The sequence below is a fragment of the Rhodnius prolixus genome, unplaced genomic scaffold (assembly GCF_049639745.1).
Source record: "Rhodnius prolixus isolate KJV_2025 unplaced genomic scaffold, Rpr scaffold_16, whole genome shotgun sequence".
NCBI classification, from domain to species: Eukaryota; Metazoa; Arthropoda; class Insecta; order Hemiptera; family Reduviidae; genus Rhodnius; species Rhodnius prolixus.
The window spans coordinates 676503-693050 of record NW_027411616.1 but is presented as its reverse complement, the minus strand read 5'-3'; the positions used below and the strand labels follow the sequence as shown (position 1 = coordinate 693050).

Below are 16548 nucleotides of genomic sequence, written 5' to 3'. Positions count from 1 at the left end.
GGAATGGTCACATTAAATGAATCTTTTATCTACTGTATCTTTGAAGATGTTTTCTTTTTTTTAATTTTTAAGGGAAAGCTACTAATTTGATATATTTGACCAGTGCCATCGATATGTTAATTTAGATTACCTGCGATTATTAGTTTTTCAGAAATATCCTGTTCACATATGCAGATTAGACAATATGCTAATTTTTTTACGATCCCGGGATTACAATACTAATCTTTTAATTAATTAATTTTAAGTTGAATGTACAGCAGTCGTAAATTTAAATCTTACAAAAGGAAAAGGTAAGTTTTTTTAAAAAAACAAACTATTAAAATGCAAAAACTATATTTTCTTAAATGCAAGTTTATTATAAGATTCAGTCTGAACTTGTAATTTTAAAAAACGAAGTTGCAATTCTGTTTTCGGTTTCAAATATTTACGCTGTAACACTTTTTTTTTCCTTTTTAATTTAACAACTATATCACATATGAATGAACTTGGTTCTTCATTTTTTGAAGTTTCTTTTCTAGAGTTATGAGCCAATTATTATCAATGATGATGCTAACTGAAAACAATAATAAAAATAATCATGGTATTTGAATTGAACCCCTATTTGGAATATGCATCAGTATGTGTAAAGCTCTTAGTGAGCTGCCTAATATTTAATTTGTAAATATATATAAATATATATACAGGGTGTCCCAAGGTACATGGATAACGACTATTTCTCGGAAACTAAGATAGCTAGAAAAAAAAACACTAAAAAATATGTGTCCCCTTAGTTTTTTTGTTAGAAATCCAAATTTAATTTGTAAATTTTTTTCGGTGCTTCCAGAAGCGAGATACAGGCACTAACTTCATTTTTTCAAATGGGGAGGTGTGGTTTTTATTTAAGAAATAGATTCCTCTATTTTTTTAAAGAAAAATTTACTTGAACGGTTTTTTTTTCTGTAAGCGATATTTTACAAGTTATGAATGAAAACATGATTCTTTGAGAAATTTCAAAATGATAATATTATAACGGTCTTTTGATTGAATAAAAAGAAAAGTACTATTTTATTATACATTTTACTCCTCATTAATATTACAGATCATGCTCGAAATGGTCTCCACCATTAGAGATGCATAGACATGCTCTTTCCTGCCAGTTGTCCCTTACTGCCAAAGAAGTAGATTCGGCTTTAACCGAGTTACAGGCATCTATTATTCTCTGCTTTAGTTCATCTACAGATGCAATCCCGGCTTGATTCACCTAGATTTAGAAATGCTTTTAGATAAGCAGAAATAAGAAAAGAAAGAAAAAAATTATGAATAATCACCTTGTTTTTCAGGTATCCCCAAAGGAAATAGTCCATAGGTGTCAAATCCGGTGAACGAGGTGGCCACTAAATCGCCCCCCGTGTCGATATAACACGCCCATCAAATTGCCTATCGAGATATCTCTTTACATGCCTGATGGTGTTATATCGGCATTTGTTATATATGAAATTTGTTTTTCATTTTTTAAATTACCATAACTTTTGAAAAACCTAAGCGGTTTAAAAAAAAATAATTTGTTTTTTTATGAGCTCAAGTACTATAAAAGTATGCAACAAAAAATATAATGTTCCATTTGAAAAAAAAGTTGGATGCTGTATCTCGGGATATTGGGGTTTAAAAAAATGGGTCAATCACTGAAAATAAACTAGACTAAAAATGATTAAATACATACGTGTTTTCTATTTTTTCGAAATTTCCAGCCATTCAAAAAAAAAAAAAAAGAAAGTGGTTGAAGCATATAACTCTGGTCACCCTACATATATATATATATATATATATATATATATATATATATATTCTTAAATATATATATATATATATATATATATATACATATAATATATATATATTTTAAACAAGTACTTAAACAAAAATTCATATAGTTTGTATTACTCCAAATTACAATTTCACACATAACTGCAAAAAGTTGAAAAAGATAAGAATGTGAATAAGCCTTAACAACCCTTTGAACTCACCAACAGATAATTCTTAAATTGGAATCTGGAATTAACCAGTACAACTAGGTATCTTATAAATAAACTTCCCTAATCTGTTAGACTTGGTTTTTCAAAATTTTCTATTGTACCCTATTAGAAACTAAGCAAATTAACCTTCGATTATAAAAATAGCACTTGTTTGAAATATTTCCTAACATTTTCTCAAATATTTCAGTAAGATCAGAAATAAATGTTTAAAGGACAATTTGTAACGTTTGACTTCCTTATTTTATAAAAATCTACTTTAAAAATTGACTACTGGCCCATCTAAATGAGTTTTCAATGAATTAATCAACTTGATAAACTAACACTGTTGAGTGCTCGTGAACACGTTTTCTTGCAAAACAAACGTAATTTCTCGTACGAAGATAAAAGGAATCCTGGAAAATGATTTATTGTTTGTAAGCCCATTAGACAAAGAACCTTTTATAAAAATTGCCAGCACCTAGGTCTGATAATGATCACATAAGGACCTAATAAGTTTTCTTAAACGTGTCGATAACTTTTATTTTTCCAGTATTCAGAGAAAGATTGAGGCTGTTTGGAGATTGACTTATGCTTCGAAATGATGTCAATTTTTAGAAAATTTATCTGTCTTTCTAACCGTGTCATCAGAATCGAATTCGGATTAAAACTTTCTGAGTAATAACATTTTTATTGCAAAAAAGTAATGATTAAAAAAAAAAAATTTAAGTGACGGCACTCAAGAACAGTGGAAAATATGAAGTTGGACAATACGTCATTGAACTCAACTTTAGATGTACTACTCACAGTAGGCCTATAGACATTAGTTACTGGTTCCCCTGTATACGGGTGTCCGGGATAAAGCAAAAGGGTCTGTCCAAAGAGCAAAAACAAAAATGCAAGATGAATGTTTACACAAATGCTCTCTTGTTTACTGTTTTAAACCCATAAGTTTGTAAACAATGCCTTGTTTTTACAATTTAGTCTACCTTAAACTTCCATTCGTTCCGGCAAGTTGAACCGTCCATATTCTAAAAACGAAAAAACTGATATGTACGACATTTTTGTTGAATGCCGTCGTCAAGCTCAAACAGCTGCAAGGGCTTACTAGGAGAGATTTCCACAACGAAGACACCTAAGCCGGAAAACGATTGCTCGCATTGCTGCAACGTTCCGCTTTCCGTTTCTTTAGTAGTGTCATTCGCCAAGGGCCAAGAAATAGGGTTAGGAATATTCGTAATTTCGATACTGAGCTTGATGTATTACTCTATGTGCAAGAGAATCCTAATACTTCAGTTCGAAATGCGGCTAGAGCTTCCTGAGCTTCTTGAAGATTTACTACCACTTTTTACACGGCTGAGAATGTGGTTCCAAACGGATGGTTGTCTAGCTCATAACAGCCACCTTGTGAGATAATACCTAAATCGACACTTTAGAAACAAATGGATCGGTCGTGCAAGTGAGGAGGTTAGCTGGCCCCTAAGATCCCCGGACCTTTCCCCGCTTGATTAATTTTCGTTGGGGCGCTTTAAAAGACATGGTGTTTTCTAATTTAGAGCCAATAAGAAGCGTTGAGGAGTTCATGAGTCGTTTGTGAGGAAGGCCGAAGATTGCATTTCACAAGCAGGGGGTCATTTTGACCAGTTGTAATTTCATTCAGTCTAATTATTTGTTATCAACTTTTATTTTTTACTTTAAGCACAAAGATTTTTTCAGTTGAGATTTTTTTTTACGTTATTGGCAACACAGGAAGCCATTTTGTTTTTTAATAAAATGCCAGCAGACAGCGGTAAAAATAATTTTTTTTGTTTTTGTTTTTTTTGTTCAAAAATGCATAACTTTGGAACTACAAAAGCAATTTTTATTTTGCAAAAACAGTTTTTCTCACAAAAAAAGTTTAGAATTCATAATAAAAAATAGTGCTTCCCATTTGATAAAAATAAAGTTTGTTTCTCTAACCTGCTTATCAGCAGCAGAATTTCGTTTTTTATAATATCATTAGATATTACTCAAAAAATAAAGGAAGTTACGATTTGAACTTTTTTTTCCATCATCAATAATTACTGTGGAAAAGGGGGTGGACAACTTAGCCCGGACATCCTGTATATTGTATATATCTCCTTAACAAACACTTACAGTTTAAAAAGTTAAGTATTATGGTTGATTAAGCGCCAAAAGGTACACAACCCAACATTTCATTAATACTTCATTGATATCATTTGAGTAATTTTACTGCATTAATTTTCATTAATATTTTTTAGAATTTATTAGATGTCACAAAAAAAAAAAATGAATGAACTGGCCAGCAGAAGGGTCTGTGACATCCAATAAATGCTTATGCTGGCCATTTTCATCTAAAAAATATTTGTTCAAGTAGCACATTATTTAACTTAGATTGACTGTAATATCTAATAAACTATTAATCACAGGTTAAAAAGAAAAATGTTAAAAAAAATAAAATAAAAAAATTATGAGCCTAAAAAATTCATAAACTTTTTTAAAAAAATGCTTACACCAATGATATTGTTTATTTTATTTATTTATTTTTATTTTTAAATAAAAATCGTCGGATTAAGTTCATTCTTCGATTAAATTGATTCTTACTTTATGTAGTAGTCAAGCGTTTATAATAATAGGTAATAATTATTCTGGCTTTATAGTAAATAATATAGTTTTCTTCAATTACATTCTCAATCTAGGTGTTCTTCCCACTATGTTATATAAGTATATGTAATATAAAATAAATAAGATATGCATATTTTTAGGACAGCTAATTATTCCAGTATTTTACTGTAAGTAAAATTAGAGGGACAACATTAAATTACAATTGATAAATAATAATTATTTTTAATAATTTACTTGCTATTAACTGTGCGTTATTTGTGCTCACGAATATTTCGGTAAGACGAATTCAAGAATGAAATATTGTTTTAAATCCGTGATTCAAATTTAAACAGTAGCCGACTCTAACTTCGTCTTTTTCTACTTTAACGTGCATGTATATGTGACTACTCAGAACAAAGGGCACAATAAAGATAAATCCGAAGAATAATTTGGAATAAAGTTAAAATAAAGTACCTATTTAATTTGAAGACATAATATACATTTTATCATATATGTAACAAAAAAAAAATAAAATAAAAAATGAATGAACTGGCCAGCATAAGGGTCTGTGACATCCAATAAATTCTAAAAAGCATTTACTATGCCTTCAAAGGTGCCTCCTCTGACTCGAAAACCAGGTTAGTCAGGAGGTTATCAACTGCTCTCTGTATCTGAGGAGGCACCTTTGAAGGCACAGTACATGCTTCACAAGTTGAGTAAAGTGCATTATTTGATAAATTAAGGAATAAGTTTGATTCTTTACATGAAAGATATTGATCACTTGAATATGTGGCAGGAGGTTTCCAATTTTTTCGGTAATTAAACGCAACTCTCCCAAAATTACCAAATAATTATCAAACCTTCTTGTTTGTAACAGATGTAAAATTATTTTTTGCCCATTTTGAGTATGCTTGAGAACATCTAAAGCTCTTAACATTTGATTTTTCTTAGAAAAATCACTCGGAAAACTACTTATTTTCCGATATTAAGAAAAATACTAGCTTTACTGCCTTCGCAATATTTTTAGTAGAGAGGGGATGAAAAAATACATAAAAATGACCTATCACCTGCTCTTCTTCCTCTTCGATAACAAGTTAAAAAATTTAAATATGATTAATAAATACCAGATTTTGAAATGGCCTAGCACCTTTAATTTTGAAGATATCGAATTGCGGTTTCCGGTTTCTTTCATAACTCTTTAAAACGGTTTATAAGAAAATGGGGGTCAACTGCAAACAATCACTTTTGGTCGCGCGTCAGCCGCGTATGCGGGCAGGAATCTAAAATCAAGTCGCATATTCTGAAACTAGAGGTGACAGGCAACAAATTTTTTCTCTGCATTTTTTTTCTCAGATTAACCGTTTAAGCATGAAATGCATTTGAGCCGTCTTAAAATGAACACCCTGTAAAAATATAATCTTGAATGGGATCGTAAATATCATATGTACTTCTAGAGAGTAATAACCGCAAGGTTCATTGCTAAGAGAAAGAAAGTGAGAGAGAGAAAATAAATGTACAACAGTTTATTCCGTTTTTTTTCTTTGCGGACTCTGTATTGATGGTAAAATATTAGTATTTTTTATAAATAATACTTAAAGGAAATACTTATTATTTATATTTTTTTCTTTATAGTAAAAAAAAAAATATAAATAAATAGAAACCACTACACTATTTATTAAAGAAAATATTTGCGCCTTAGTTCATGTGGCCAATTCAACGTATTATTCACAGTTATCTGAGTTATTACCTTGAAGCTAATTAGCTTTACTCCCTTTGGAAACAATCAGCTTCGACTGGATGTCTTCCAATATCTTCAACGCAGTATTTTTAATTTTTAAAGAAAGTTCATCGTTTTCAGTTGATCGGGCTAAAGTTTCCATGTAGTTCTTAGTACTAGGAGTCATGTAAACTTTGTCCACCCTGCATGAAGAAGAAAATTGTTAAATGGTCACCAAATATTTTTCCTTGAAAATAATGCTGAGACCTTTGCAGTCAAGATAATAACTTTTTGAATGCTTATTATTTATACAATAACTTATATTGTTTTTGCTTGATTTGATTTTAATCTAGGTTAGTGAATAGTACTCGAACAAATGTAGACATATGAATTCATTCTCCTCTGAGGCATAGCCACATAAATTCAGATGTCTTTATTTATCACAATTTTAATTTCAATAAACTACTTAAAAATTTCTAATTCAAGCAGGAAATAGAATTTCATTACACAAATCTGCCAATAATTATTAAATTTAAGGCGCTAATGACCACAGACGTCGATGCGCCGGAAAAAAAACTTGTAACACAGTTAAGTTTTAATCAGCTAAAGTTTAAAGTTATCAGGACTGGAAGAAAGTAAGTGATCCCTCAGTCACCTCATACTAAAGTAACAAACTTACATAACAACTAGCAATTACTGTTATAGTTGAAAAACAATTATCTAAAAAAATATTACCTGTTACAGGCAGCTCTAATGGCGATCAAGAGTCTAAGAGGTGCATCTTTTTGTTTGATATAGCTTAAACTGGCTAATGCTACTCCCAGAGCTTCTTTTAAATGCATTTCGTAATCTTTTTGAGTCAATAAAATTATTACATTAAGAATAAACGAGCTAACTGCAAGCTGAAATAGATTTTATTTTTATTTGAAAATTAAATTCCTCAAACATTTTAAAAGTTGGGAAATAAACATTTACACGTATAAAAATTCTTGAGGGTGAATGTTTCAAAAGGATTTCTCTTAAGCAATTATTACTATATTAATTGCTAACTATTTAAAAGTTAAGTTGGTTTTAGCGACAATCTTTTTAAATGGTGGAAAGGGATTTACTTTTAAATGGTCATAAAAATATTATCTGGCAACACGCTCAGCTCTTATTTAGTCTTGTTCAGAAAAGAAAAGTATTAGTCTTGTTTCGGTTTAAATAAAATGATTCGTTTTCAATATAAGCAGAAAAAACTCAACTTAATTTGAAAGAAGTTGCGTTTGTTGTAAACTAACTTTCACCTTACTTAAAATGCTAAGAATATTGTAGACCCTTAAACATTAAGTAAGTAGCTGATCTAAGCAATCAATTGACTAGGCACTTTAAAGGAATGTGTAAGTTTGCAACAACTAGGGGAAACCCTCTTCCTCATCGAAAAACCTATTTTTCTTAAGAAAATATAACACACAACTTTTTGCTTTGATAACCCTGCTAGAAAAAGAAGAAATAGTAATCGTGCAAATTTTCTATTTTGAGATTTAACAGGAAAAATTGTCTCCGTAAATTCAATTAAGAACACTTCTTAGAGAGAAGAGAGGTTGGGTTTCCCTGTTAAAAAATTTTATTTCGGAAAATATTGCGATCACAGTTCTTACTTACGAACTAAGCCAAAGTAAAAATTTAATGCAATTGACTCACTTCAAATGATGCAGTTTTTTCTACCCTCGACGGGAGTATTTTTACTACTTTTAGTATTGATTCAATATGTTGTAGCATAAATTCTTGCCCGTTCTTAAACACAATCATATTGCTTAAAATTTTTAACGTTAACATATTATTTGTCAGGCTATTCGATGGTTGTATATATGTGGTTATAGTATTAATAAATTGTGTTTTTAAGTACTGGCAGATCCTAGAGTTAGATGCTTCATGGGTCATTGCTATTCTTATTAGATCAAGCACTGGGTATATGTATGCTGAAAAAAAAGTATTAACATTAACACACGACTTTCCATAAATTATTAAAATTCTAATTCACAATTTTTTTTAACTCATCTTATATTTTTATAAAATGTTCATCGGCTACAATATTATGTAGGAGTTCTTTATAATAACATAAATAAGTGAAAAAAGCGTGAAGTCTTCATCCCTCCCAAAATTACTGCTTCATTATTATGTAAAAACAAAAGGTACTAGTACTAAGACCCAAATACTGAAGTGAAGTTAAGATACTGAGTCTACGAAATCCAATGATGATTTTAACGTGAAAAAAAAATCATATCTCACTTAAGATGTTTTCCTCAACATCGGAATTTTAGGATACAATAAATTGATGTCACTATCAACATAATGTTAATATTGTATGTTAATGTTGAAATATCATTTAGATAAAAGCCTTGCTCCTCGAGATCTTCTAAAATCACTTTAGAGAAACAAGGTTCAATTAAAATTGATAGATCTAAAAGTATTACTGGATACCTAAGTTCAAAACAAATTGTTCAAGCCACTTTCTAAGAAATTAAATCAAGTCGCATTTCCGGTCATTGGTTCTTCATATTTGAATTACAACTAACTGTATTCTTAGTAATATTCTATAGGTGTTAGAAGCGAACTAATATTGAAACGACACTGGGTATCGCAGCAGATCTTAATTTCAACTAAAAATGAACTTCGTTAGAAAAGTGTTTCAGATAGAACTGCATACAAATAGTTAACGTAGAAGTTAGACAAAAATCATTGGTAAAATTTTTGATAGATCTTGCAAAAATTGGTAACACTTATTCAAAATATCTGGTCTGAACTTTTTTTGTTATTATACAGACAATATGCATGCACACAAACACACAGACTTCTTCAAAAAAATCATACACAAGGTTTTATCAATCATTATTGAAAAGGAATACAGAAAATTTGCACTTCCGGAGTACATTTCAATATCAGCCAGCAACAAAAGAAAGGAAAAACATTTCAACCTAAGTGAATTTGTGAGATTCACTGTTTTTCTATTTTCTATCTTACGTTTCTTTGCACGCACTGATAAATATTTACAACTTCCAACAACTAAGGAACAAACATTAATAGCCAATATAGTTCCAACATCAAGTAATAAGACGAGGATTTACAACAAAAGGGTCAATGCAAAAAATCATAAATATAAAACATAATTTCCATTATAAGGTATGTCAGTCTTAAGAATCATTTCGAAAATAATTATTCTAAGTAAAAAAATATAAGAATATGAGTCCATTCCGTGTGGCTTGGATGGTCGCCTTTGAACAGAACCTCAGCCTAAAACATACCTTGCGGCCATTCTAAGCATTTGCCCAATAAATCAAGAATATCATCCGCAGGGTCTTGTGCCGACATAGCCATATTTATAATTTTATCAATTTCCAATGAAACTTCGTCACAGTCCTTTGAGCCATTTATCAAGCAAGCAAATTCAACAAGTTTACCTACAAATATATGTTTAATTTAATATTTCAAATTTATTAAAGTTCATTAATAATTTATTTAAGTTAATCTAAAGTAATTGGCACTATAAAATATTAGACAGTTTGAAAATATTTCTTTGTTAAAAATTAGTTATGTTACCTTTAATTTTATTAACATCTGCAAAACTGAACACCACGTACTGTTCTGTTGGGAACAGTTGCTTAGAAATATCTGAAATAGAAAATGAAAAGTTAAGATCATCCTGGACTTCCATTGCGATTACCCCAATTAATAATTGGTTACACAAAAGGTTCAAGCACAATTAGTACACAGTTTTTGCTGAAGAAAGGATTAGAATGTAGTAGCAAATCGAGGATTTAGAAGTAATATGCAGTTACTTCGAATAAAGGTGTATTCCCAAAAGCAGTGCTCAAAAAGCTGGCATTCCCATCCAGTCTGTTCCTATTAATGTAAAAAGCCGTTTATTTTGGGTAAATAACTTGTTTTATTATTTTTTTCTTGCTTGATATAACATAACTTGCATAAACTTATATCCAGTTGCAAGAGTGAGAAAAAAACTTCCTTTTACCAGTTTTAATTGAAGTAATATTAAACATCGTAAAGCAGAATCTAAAATATACGTACCTTGCTTTTTCTTTTCCGAGGAAAATAGATCTGATGTATTTACTGGAGCATGGTTAGATGAAGTACTCTTCCTAATGAAATCAATTACGTTTCCTAAATAACCTAATGGTAAGTTATGTTTCCTCAAGAAATCTAATGCCGCTTCGACAGGATCATTTCCTTCGGAGAAAGGCAATTTCAGAATAGGTCCACCATCACCCAGATCCACATCAAACACATAGTCATACTCCTGTAAACAAGTTCTAAATTTAGTTTAACCTAAATATCCCTTTGGAGGAAGTGGAATAGGGGGATTTTGGTGTCCCTGCAACAATCAACGCAAACAACACTCGTTAGTATCAACTTCAACACTCTCACAATGCACGCAGGGCCTGATGAGATATGTGCGACTACTTGCGTTTAGTGAACGTACGAGGGAACTATAGCTCATATTATCACATACGCTCTCATTCACACACACTAATTGATTTTCAATTTTTACTAAAAAACTTTTACTAAAAACTTCACAGTTACAACTAGTGCCTGCCACTAGTTACTTTAAATAATATGTGGGTTTGATAAATAATAAAACTCGCTAAATTTGTAAGTAATAACCTGATTTATTAGCACATTAACATTACTCACATTAACATTTACTAACAACTAACGCTATTCATTACAGTTACCATTTACAACAGTCCCAACAGTTTACTGTTACTTACTCACTATGTAACGCCACAAAACTGTTCCATGACTGACCACTGGTCCGCACTGCACCGAATTGCACTAGTCTCAGCTGCACTAACACAGCTCTACTCACTAGCTGACTAACCGCCTAACTGGCTAACTCCGAAGCACTGACTCTCTCGAACTGTCACTTCCAAAGTGTCTCTCCAAACTAACTCAAAGACTAACTTCTCAAAACTTGACTAAAAACTCTGTCTAAAAACTGACTTCTCCAGCTGTGTCTGCCTCCTTTTAACTGCGACTGCCCCACTCCGTCTGTGTCACGCCCACCGGCCGGTCACTGGCTGAGGAAAACACATGCTGCCACCACCCCAACTGGGGCCGCCCTCCTCTAACCTTCTGTCTTACTCCAACTCCGTCTGTCTTGCTCCCACCTGCCGCTCATTGGCTGGAGAACACATACTGCCACCACCCCAACTGGAGCCGCCTCCTCCAATTGTTTGTCTCACTCCTACCTGTCAATCACTGGCTGGGAAAACACATATGCCACCACCCCAACTGCGGCCTCCCTCTTAGCTGGCTTTTACACAGGGGTGGACCGTTACAGGCTACGGTCACTAAACTCCTTGAACAATCTAGCCCTTTCCTTTTCAGTTCAGGTAGAGACCGGCCCTTTTTCAACACAGTGGTGGCCTGTTACCGACTTTGGTCGCTTAACCCCTAGAACAATCTAGGCCTTTCTTTTCTTCTCAGGCAGAGACGGCCCTTTTGTTTACACAGTGGTGGCCTGTTACCGACTTTGATCGCTCAACCCCTAGAACAATCTAGGCCTTTCGTTTCTGCCCAAGTCAACTTCGTTACAATATTGTGAAAAAAAGTTTTAATAGCAAGTAGAAGAAAAATAATGTTTTAATTAATAAGATGTATGTATTGGGCACTAATAACCCAGTAGTTGATTCGACAAAATATATAAATATAAACACAGGGTGACTAGAGTTATATGCTCCACCCACTTTTTTTTGAACGGCTGGAAATTTCGAAAAAATAGAAAACACGTATGTATTTAATCATTTTTAGTCTAGTTTATTTTCAGTGATTGACCCACTTTTTTAAACCCCAATATCCCGAGATACAGCATCCAACTTTTTTTTCAAATGGAACATATTTTTGTTGCAAATTTTTATAGTACTTGAGCTCATAAAAAAACAAATAATTTTTTTTTAAATCGCTTAGGTTTTTCAAAAGTTATGGTAATTTAAAAACAAATTTCATATATAACAAATATATACACAAATATCGATATAACACCATCAGGCATGTAAGGAGATATCTCGATAGGCAATTTGATGGGCGTGTTATATCGACAGGGAGGGCGATTCAGTGGCCACCTCGTTAAACGGATTTGACACCTATGGACTATTTCCTTTGGGGATACCTGAAAAACAAGGTGATTATTCATAATTTTTTTCTTTCTTTTCTTATTTCTGCTTATCTAAAAGCATTTCTAAATCTAGGTGAATCAAGCCAGGATTGCATCTGTAGATGAGCTAAAGCAGAGAATAATAGATGCCTGTAACTCGGTTAAAGCCGAATCTACTTGTTTGGCAGTAAGGGACAACAGGCAGGAAAGAGCATGTCTATGCATCTCTAATGGTGGAGGCCATTTCGAGCATGATCTGTAATATTAATGAGGAGTAAAATTTATAATAAAATAGTACTTTTCTTTTTATTCATTCAAAAGACCGTTATAATATTATCATTTTGAAATTTCTCATAAGAATCGTGTTTTCATTCATAACTTGTAAAATATCGCTCACAGAAAAAAAAAACCGTTCAAGTAAATTTTTCTTAAAAAAAAAGAGGAATCTATTTCTTAAATAAAAACCACACCTCCCCATTTGAAAAAATGAAGTTGGTGCCTGTATCTCGCTTCTGGAAGCACCGAAAAAAATTTACAAACTAAATTTGGATTTCTAACAAAAAAACTGAGGGACACATATTTTTTAGTGTTTTTTTTCTAGCTATCTTAGTTTCCAAGAAAAAGTCGTTATCCATATACTCGTACCTTGGGACACCCTGTATGTAGATGTTATATTTTTCATTTCTTTTTCTCAAAGTTGATTAATTTTCTAAAAATAAATATTTGTTTGAATGATCGATATGTGATACATATTTTTTAATTAAATTAGACGCGCCTAAGAAGCACCTCACATTTATTTGCAAATTTTTGTTAGTAAATAAATTATTCTTCCTCTTCTAATTGCAGTAAGTCAGGGTGATGATGGTTTATACTGGATTTGCCTGATTCAGTGTTTCTGAAATCAATGCCTGAGAAAAATTAGACGCGATTTCAAAACACTTATTAAAGGCTTGGGACGAAAGGCCCATCTACAGGATGTTTTGTTTAACTCAGTAACTAAAAAAATGAAGCAGGCAGTAACAGAAGATCTTGGAACCCAGATCTGCGCGCCGACCATAATAGGACTAATTATGTCGAAATATATATACATTTTTGTGTGTTAACCTTTCCTTCATAAGTAAGTTTTGGAATCTGAGAGGCCGTCGCGTTGTTACTTCCATCAGAACCTGTCACATCGCCAATGAAAACCCAATTAAAAAATTCTTCAGACCACTGATAGCAAACGGCCTTTCCATGTTCTCGAATCAATAGTATTTGGGCGTCTCTTACACCAGGTTTAATAAGAGCTTCAGGTCCAGGTAATCTAAAACAAAAAACAATCAAACAAATAAGAAAATTGCTTTGTAGAGAGTTTTTAACTGTTCTTTGCCAGCATCCCAGCTAAACAATGAACACCAATTACACGTACAACACATTAACACAATTCGCACACGGCTTATAGAGGTAGTAGTTCATTTTCAAAGTTATTAGGATTCGGTGAACTATTTCACTTTATTTTTATTGTTTTTAATGCTCAACCTTTATTGCGTTGTATAGAAACTATGTTTACAAAGATTTCTTAAAACAGGTACACATTTTATTCTCTGATTCTGCTTCTATCAGTTAATGAACAAATTTATGCGTTTTACAAGTGGCGTAGTTGAATCCTGAATTCAGGCGATTTTGCTTCAAAACCTAACACCAATTCCGAAATTAATTTAAAAATTAGTTAAGTAAGAAAGAAATTAATTAATTAAATAAATTAATGTTTTTAAAGGGGTTACTCAGACTAAGCCCACAAAGTAGATGAGCCTAAAAAAAAAAGCTTCGCCCAGGACTCCCTGTTCAGCAATATTCCAACTGTCACGTTATCAACATCAGCATGGAAAACATTCAAGTGAATTAGGTATGGCTCACTGGAACCATGAACTCTCACATGATAGCATCCTGCATGGTTTACAGAAGCCTTGTTAGTATTATACAGAAGTTACTTTATTGGCCTTAAAAAAATGCCCCTAGAGGCACCTAACAAAATTGGTAATTTGGTTCCAAATTTACTAAAGTTTAATTTCTAAGAGCAATTTTTGATTCAGCGAATTCCAAAAAGTGAATTTCTGATGAAAACTCCAAAGTAAAATTTGATAGGCACAATACTTTTTTCCTCTTAGAATTAGAATGAAAGAATCTCATGAGTAAAATGGTACCTCCGAATGATGGATTTTGATGGGTGCCGAACGGATCCCAAGGATTAAGCTAGAGTGAATTTGAAAATTTTAAGTTTGATTTTTGTTCTTGAGTTTCGATCTTTTCAAACACTCATACATTCGCATTCTTTTACTCATAATACTCTTAAGAAAAAAACTTTATTTTAATAAAAAAACAAAGCTCGAAATATCAGTATGGTTTTCTTACTGTGCCAAATGTAGACTTTTCTCGTCTTCTTTATCATTGTCAGAAACCTCCACCTCATACTCGCCTAACTCTTGAGAACATAAATGTCTTGTCGTATCGTGAGTATATATTCGAATGTATCCATCGCTAAACAAACAGTTGTAGAAATAGTTTCAAGATTTGCTTATGCTTCAACATTACAAGTATACATATGGTAAGCAAAATACAGATGGAACATAGCTACAGATTATAATCAACTTTTTTTTTTTATATTGATCAGATTTTCAGCCGTACTCCAATCTTCAGGGAAGACCTCGGAAAACAAGAGTGTGATATAAGAGAGTGTTGAGAATATTCACAATACAAACGCCCCAGCATGTATATGTCGTTGGAATAATTATTATTATTAATAGTAAATAATTATGGCATAGACAGAGGGCATTTCCTGATTTATTTTAGGAAAATGTCACAAACTGAGCTTTTGTTTTCAATATCAGTACGGACGAATAGATTCTTAGTCGTTTTCTAGTTAATGAATAGGGACCAAATGGCTTCAAGAGAATTATCAACGAGAGAAGGTTTCTTATGTTTCCAGAGGTAGTAACACTTTCGCTGTTGAACTTCAACCAAGTCCAACAGGGCCGTCCTCGACGTGGCCTAGAGCGACGTTAATCGCAAATGGCCAAGAAGGTGAACGAAAGCAGAGAGTATCTTCAGACCATTTGGGAACTTACCGCTCCCACGTTCCTCAGCAATAATTACAGAATTACATTTATCGCAGAATGATAATTACGTTTAACAAAACCTTTAAAATTTTAACATGATAAATAATTACATTAATTAATCATTAGGTTACATTAACTTACATTGATTTAGAGATTATAGATTAATCTCCCAAGTTGTAAAGCTGCCTGACCAGAATTTTTCAGTGGTTTCATATAATATCAAAGGTACCAAAATCAGTAAATAAATATTTACATAAGTACATTCTGTGATTATTGACTATTTCTGCTTTTCAGAAACTCATCAGGACGAACATCCAATACAAGCTCTTGCTCTTTAAAGAATATTCGGCAACATATTCGACAATCTCAAACCAGCAATAACCTTATACCAAAGCATACTGATCCAACATTCTCAAAACCTTCCCGTGAAGGATTGATTAAGAGACAACTGAAATTAAGCGCCGAGCAAATATCCAGTGCTTCTTTGCAGTTCTTCATCTTATCAACAAAATTTGGGACCTCCCTTCATGTGTCACGTATCTACGTCCAAAAACGTTCAGTACCAATTACAAATTATTGATTTTTAAATTGCGAATACCAATAGTATTTAGATCATTTTTTGATATGTTTACCTTCCTATCTAATCAATTATAACTCTATTTTTTATTCTTTCCTAACCTAGCATTCTTTCTAAAAGATAAACATTAATTCATTATACAAAACCCACGGTACCAGACGCACAGTTTAAAGAGATAGGTTAAATTGGCTCTCTAAACTGTAGAGTCACTGACAATATCTTGTTACATCATAGACCTCCGATGAAAACAACCGGACTGAGCTCATCAGTGATCTAAACAACTCGAAATTTATGTCTCATGCATTCCGAGAATTCAAAATTTATCTCACCTTAAAAGAAGCCAAACTTGCCCTCCGACTTTAAACAAAATACCCTGATGAAGAAAATCTTACTTTCAAATAGTTAAAATTCTTAAA

The 16548-nt window shown here is 32.3% G+C and overlaps 1 protein-coding gene across 3 annotated transcripts in view; it reads right to left on the bottom strand.

Annotated features, from left to right (window-relative positions):
- Positions 1 to 316: 316 nt before the first annotated feature.
- The window catches only part of Plap (phospholipase A2 activator protein), a 28229-nt gene continuing 11997 nt past the window's right edge, over positions 317 to 16548 (bottom strand). For 2 of the 3 annotated variants that reach the window (XM_074134326.1, XM_074134328.1), the window contains exons 8-16: positions 14852 to 14977; positions 13565 to 13763; positions 10375 to 10603; positions 9889 to 9960; positions 9594 to 9749; positions 7993 to 8270; positions 7045 to 7211; positions 6340 to 6512; positions 317 to 553 (exon numbers count right to left, since the gene is read on the bottom strand). In XM_074134326.1, coding sequence (XP_073990427.1) covers positions 6347 to 6512; positions 7045 to 7211; positions 7993 to 8270; positions 9594 to 9749; positions 9889 to 9960; positions 10375 to 10603; positions 13565 to 13763; positions 14852 to 14977 — 1393 coding nt within the window. In that variant the 3' untranslated portion in view covers positions 317 to 553; positions 6340 to 6346. Of the gene's footprint in view, positions 554 to 1014; positions 1241 to 6339; positions 6513 to 7044; positions 7212 to 7992; positions 8271 to 9593; positions 9750 to 9888; positions 9961 to 10374; positions 10604 to 13564; positions 13764 to 14851; positions 14978 to 16548 lie in introns of those variants that run through there. The other variant, XM_074134327.1, reaches the window with a different exon arrangement.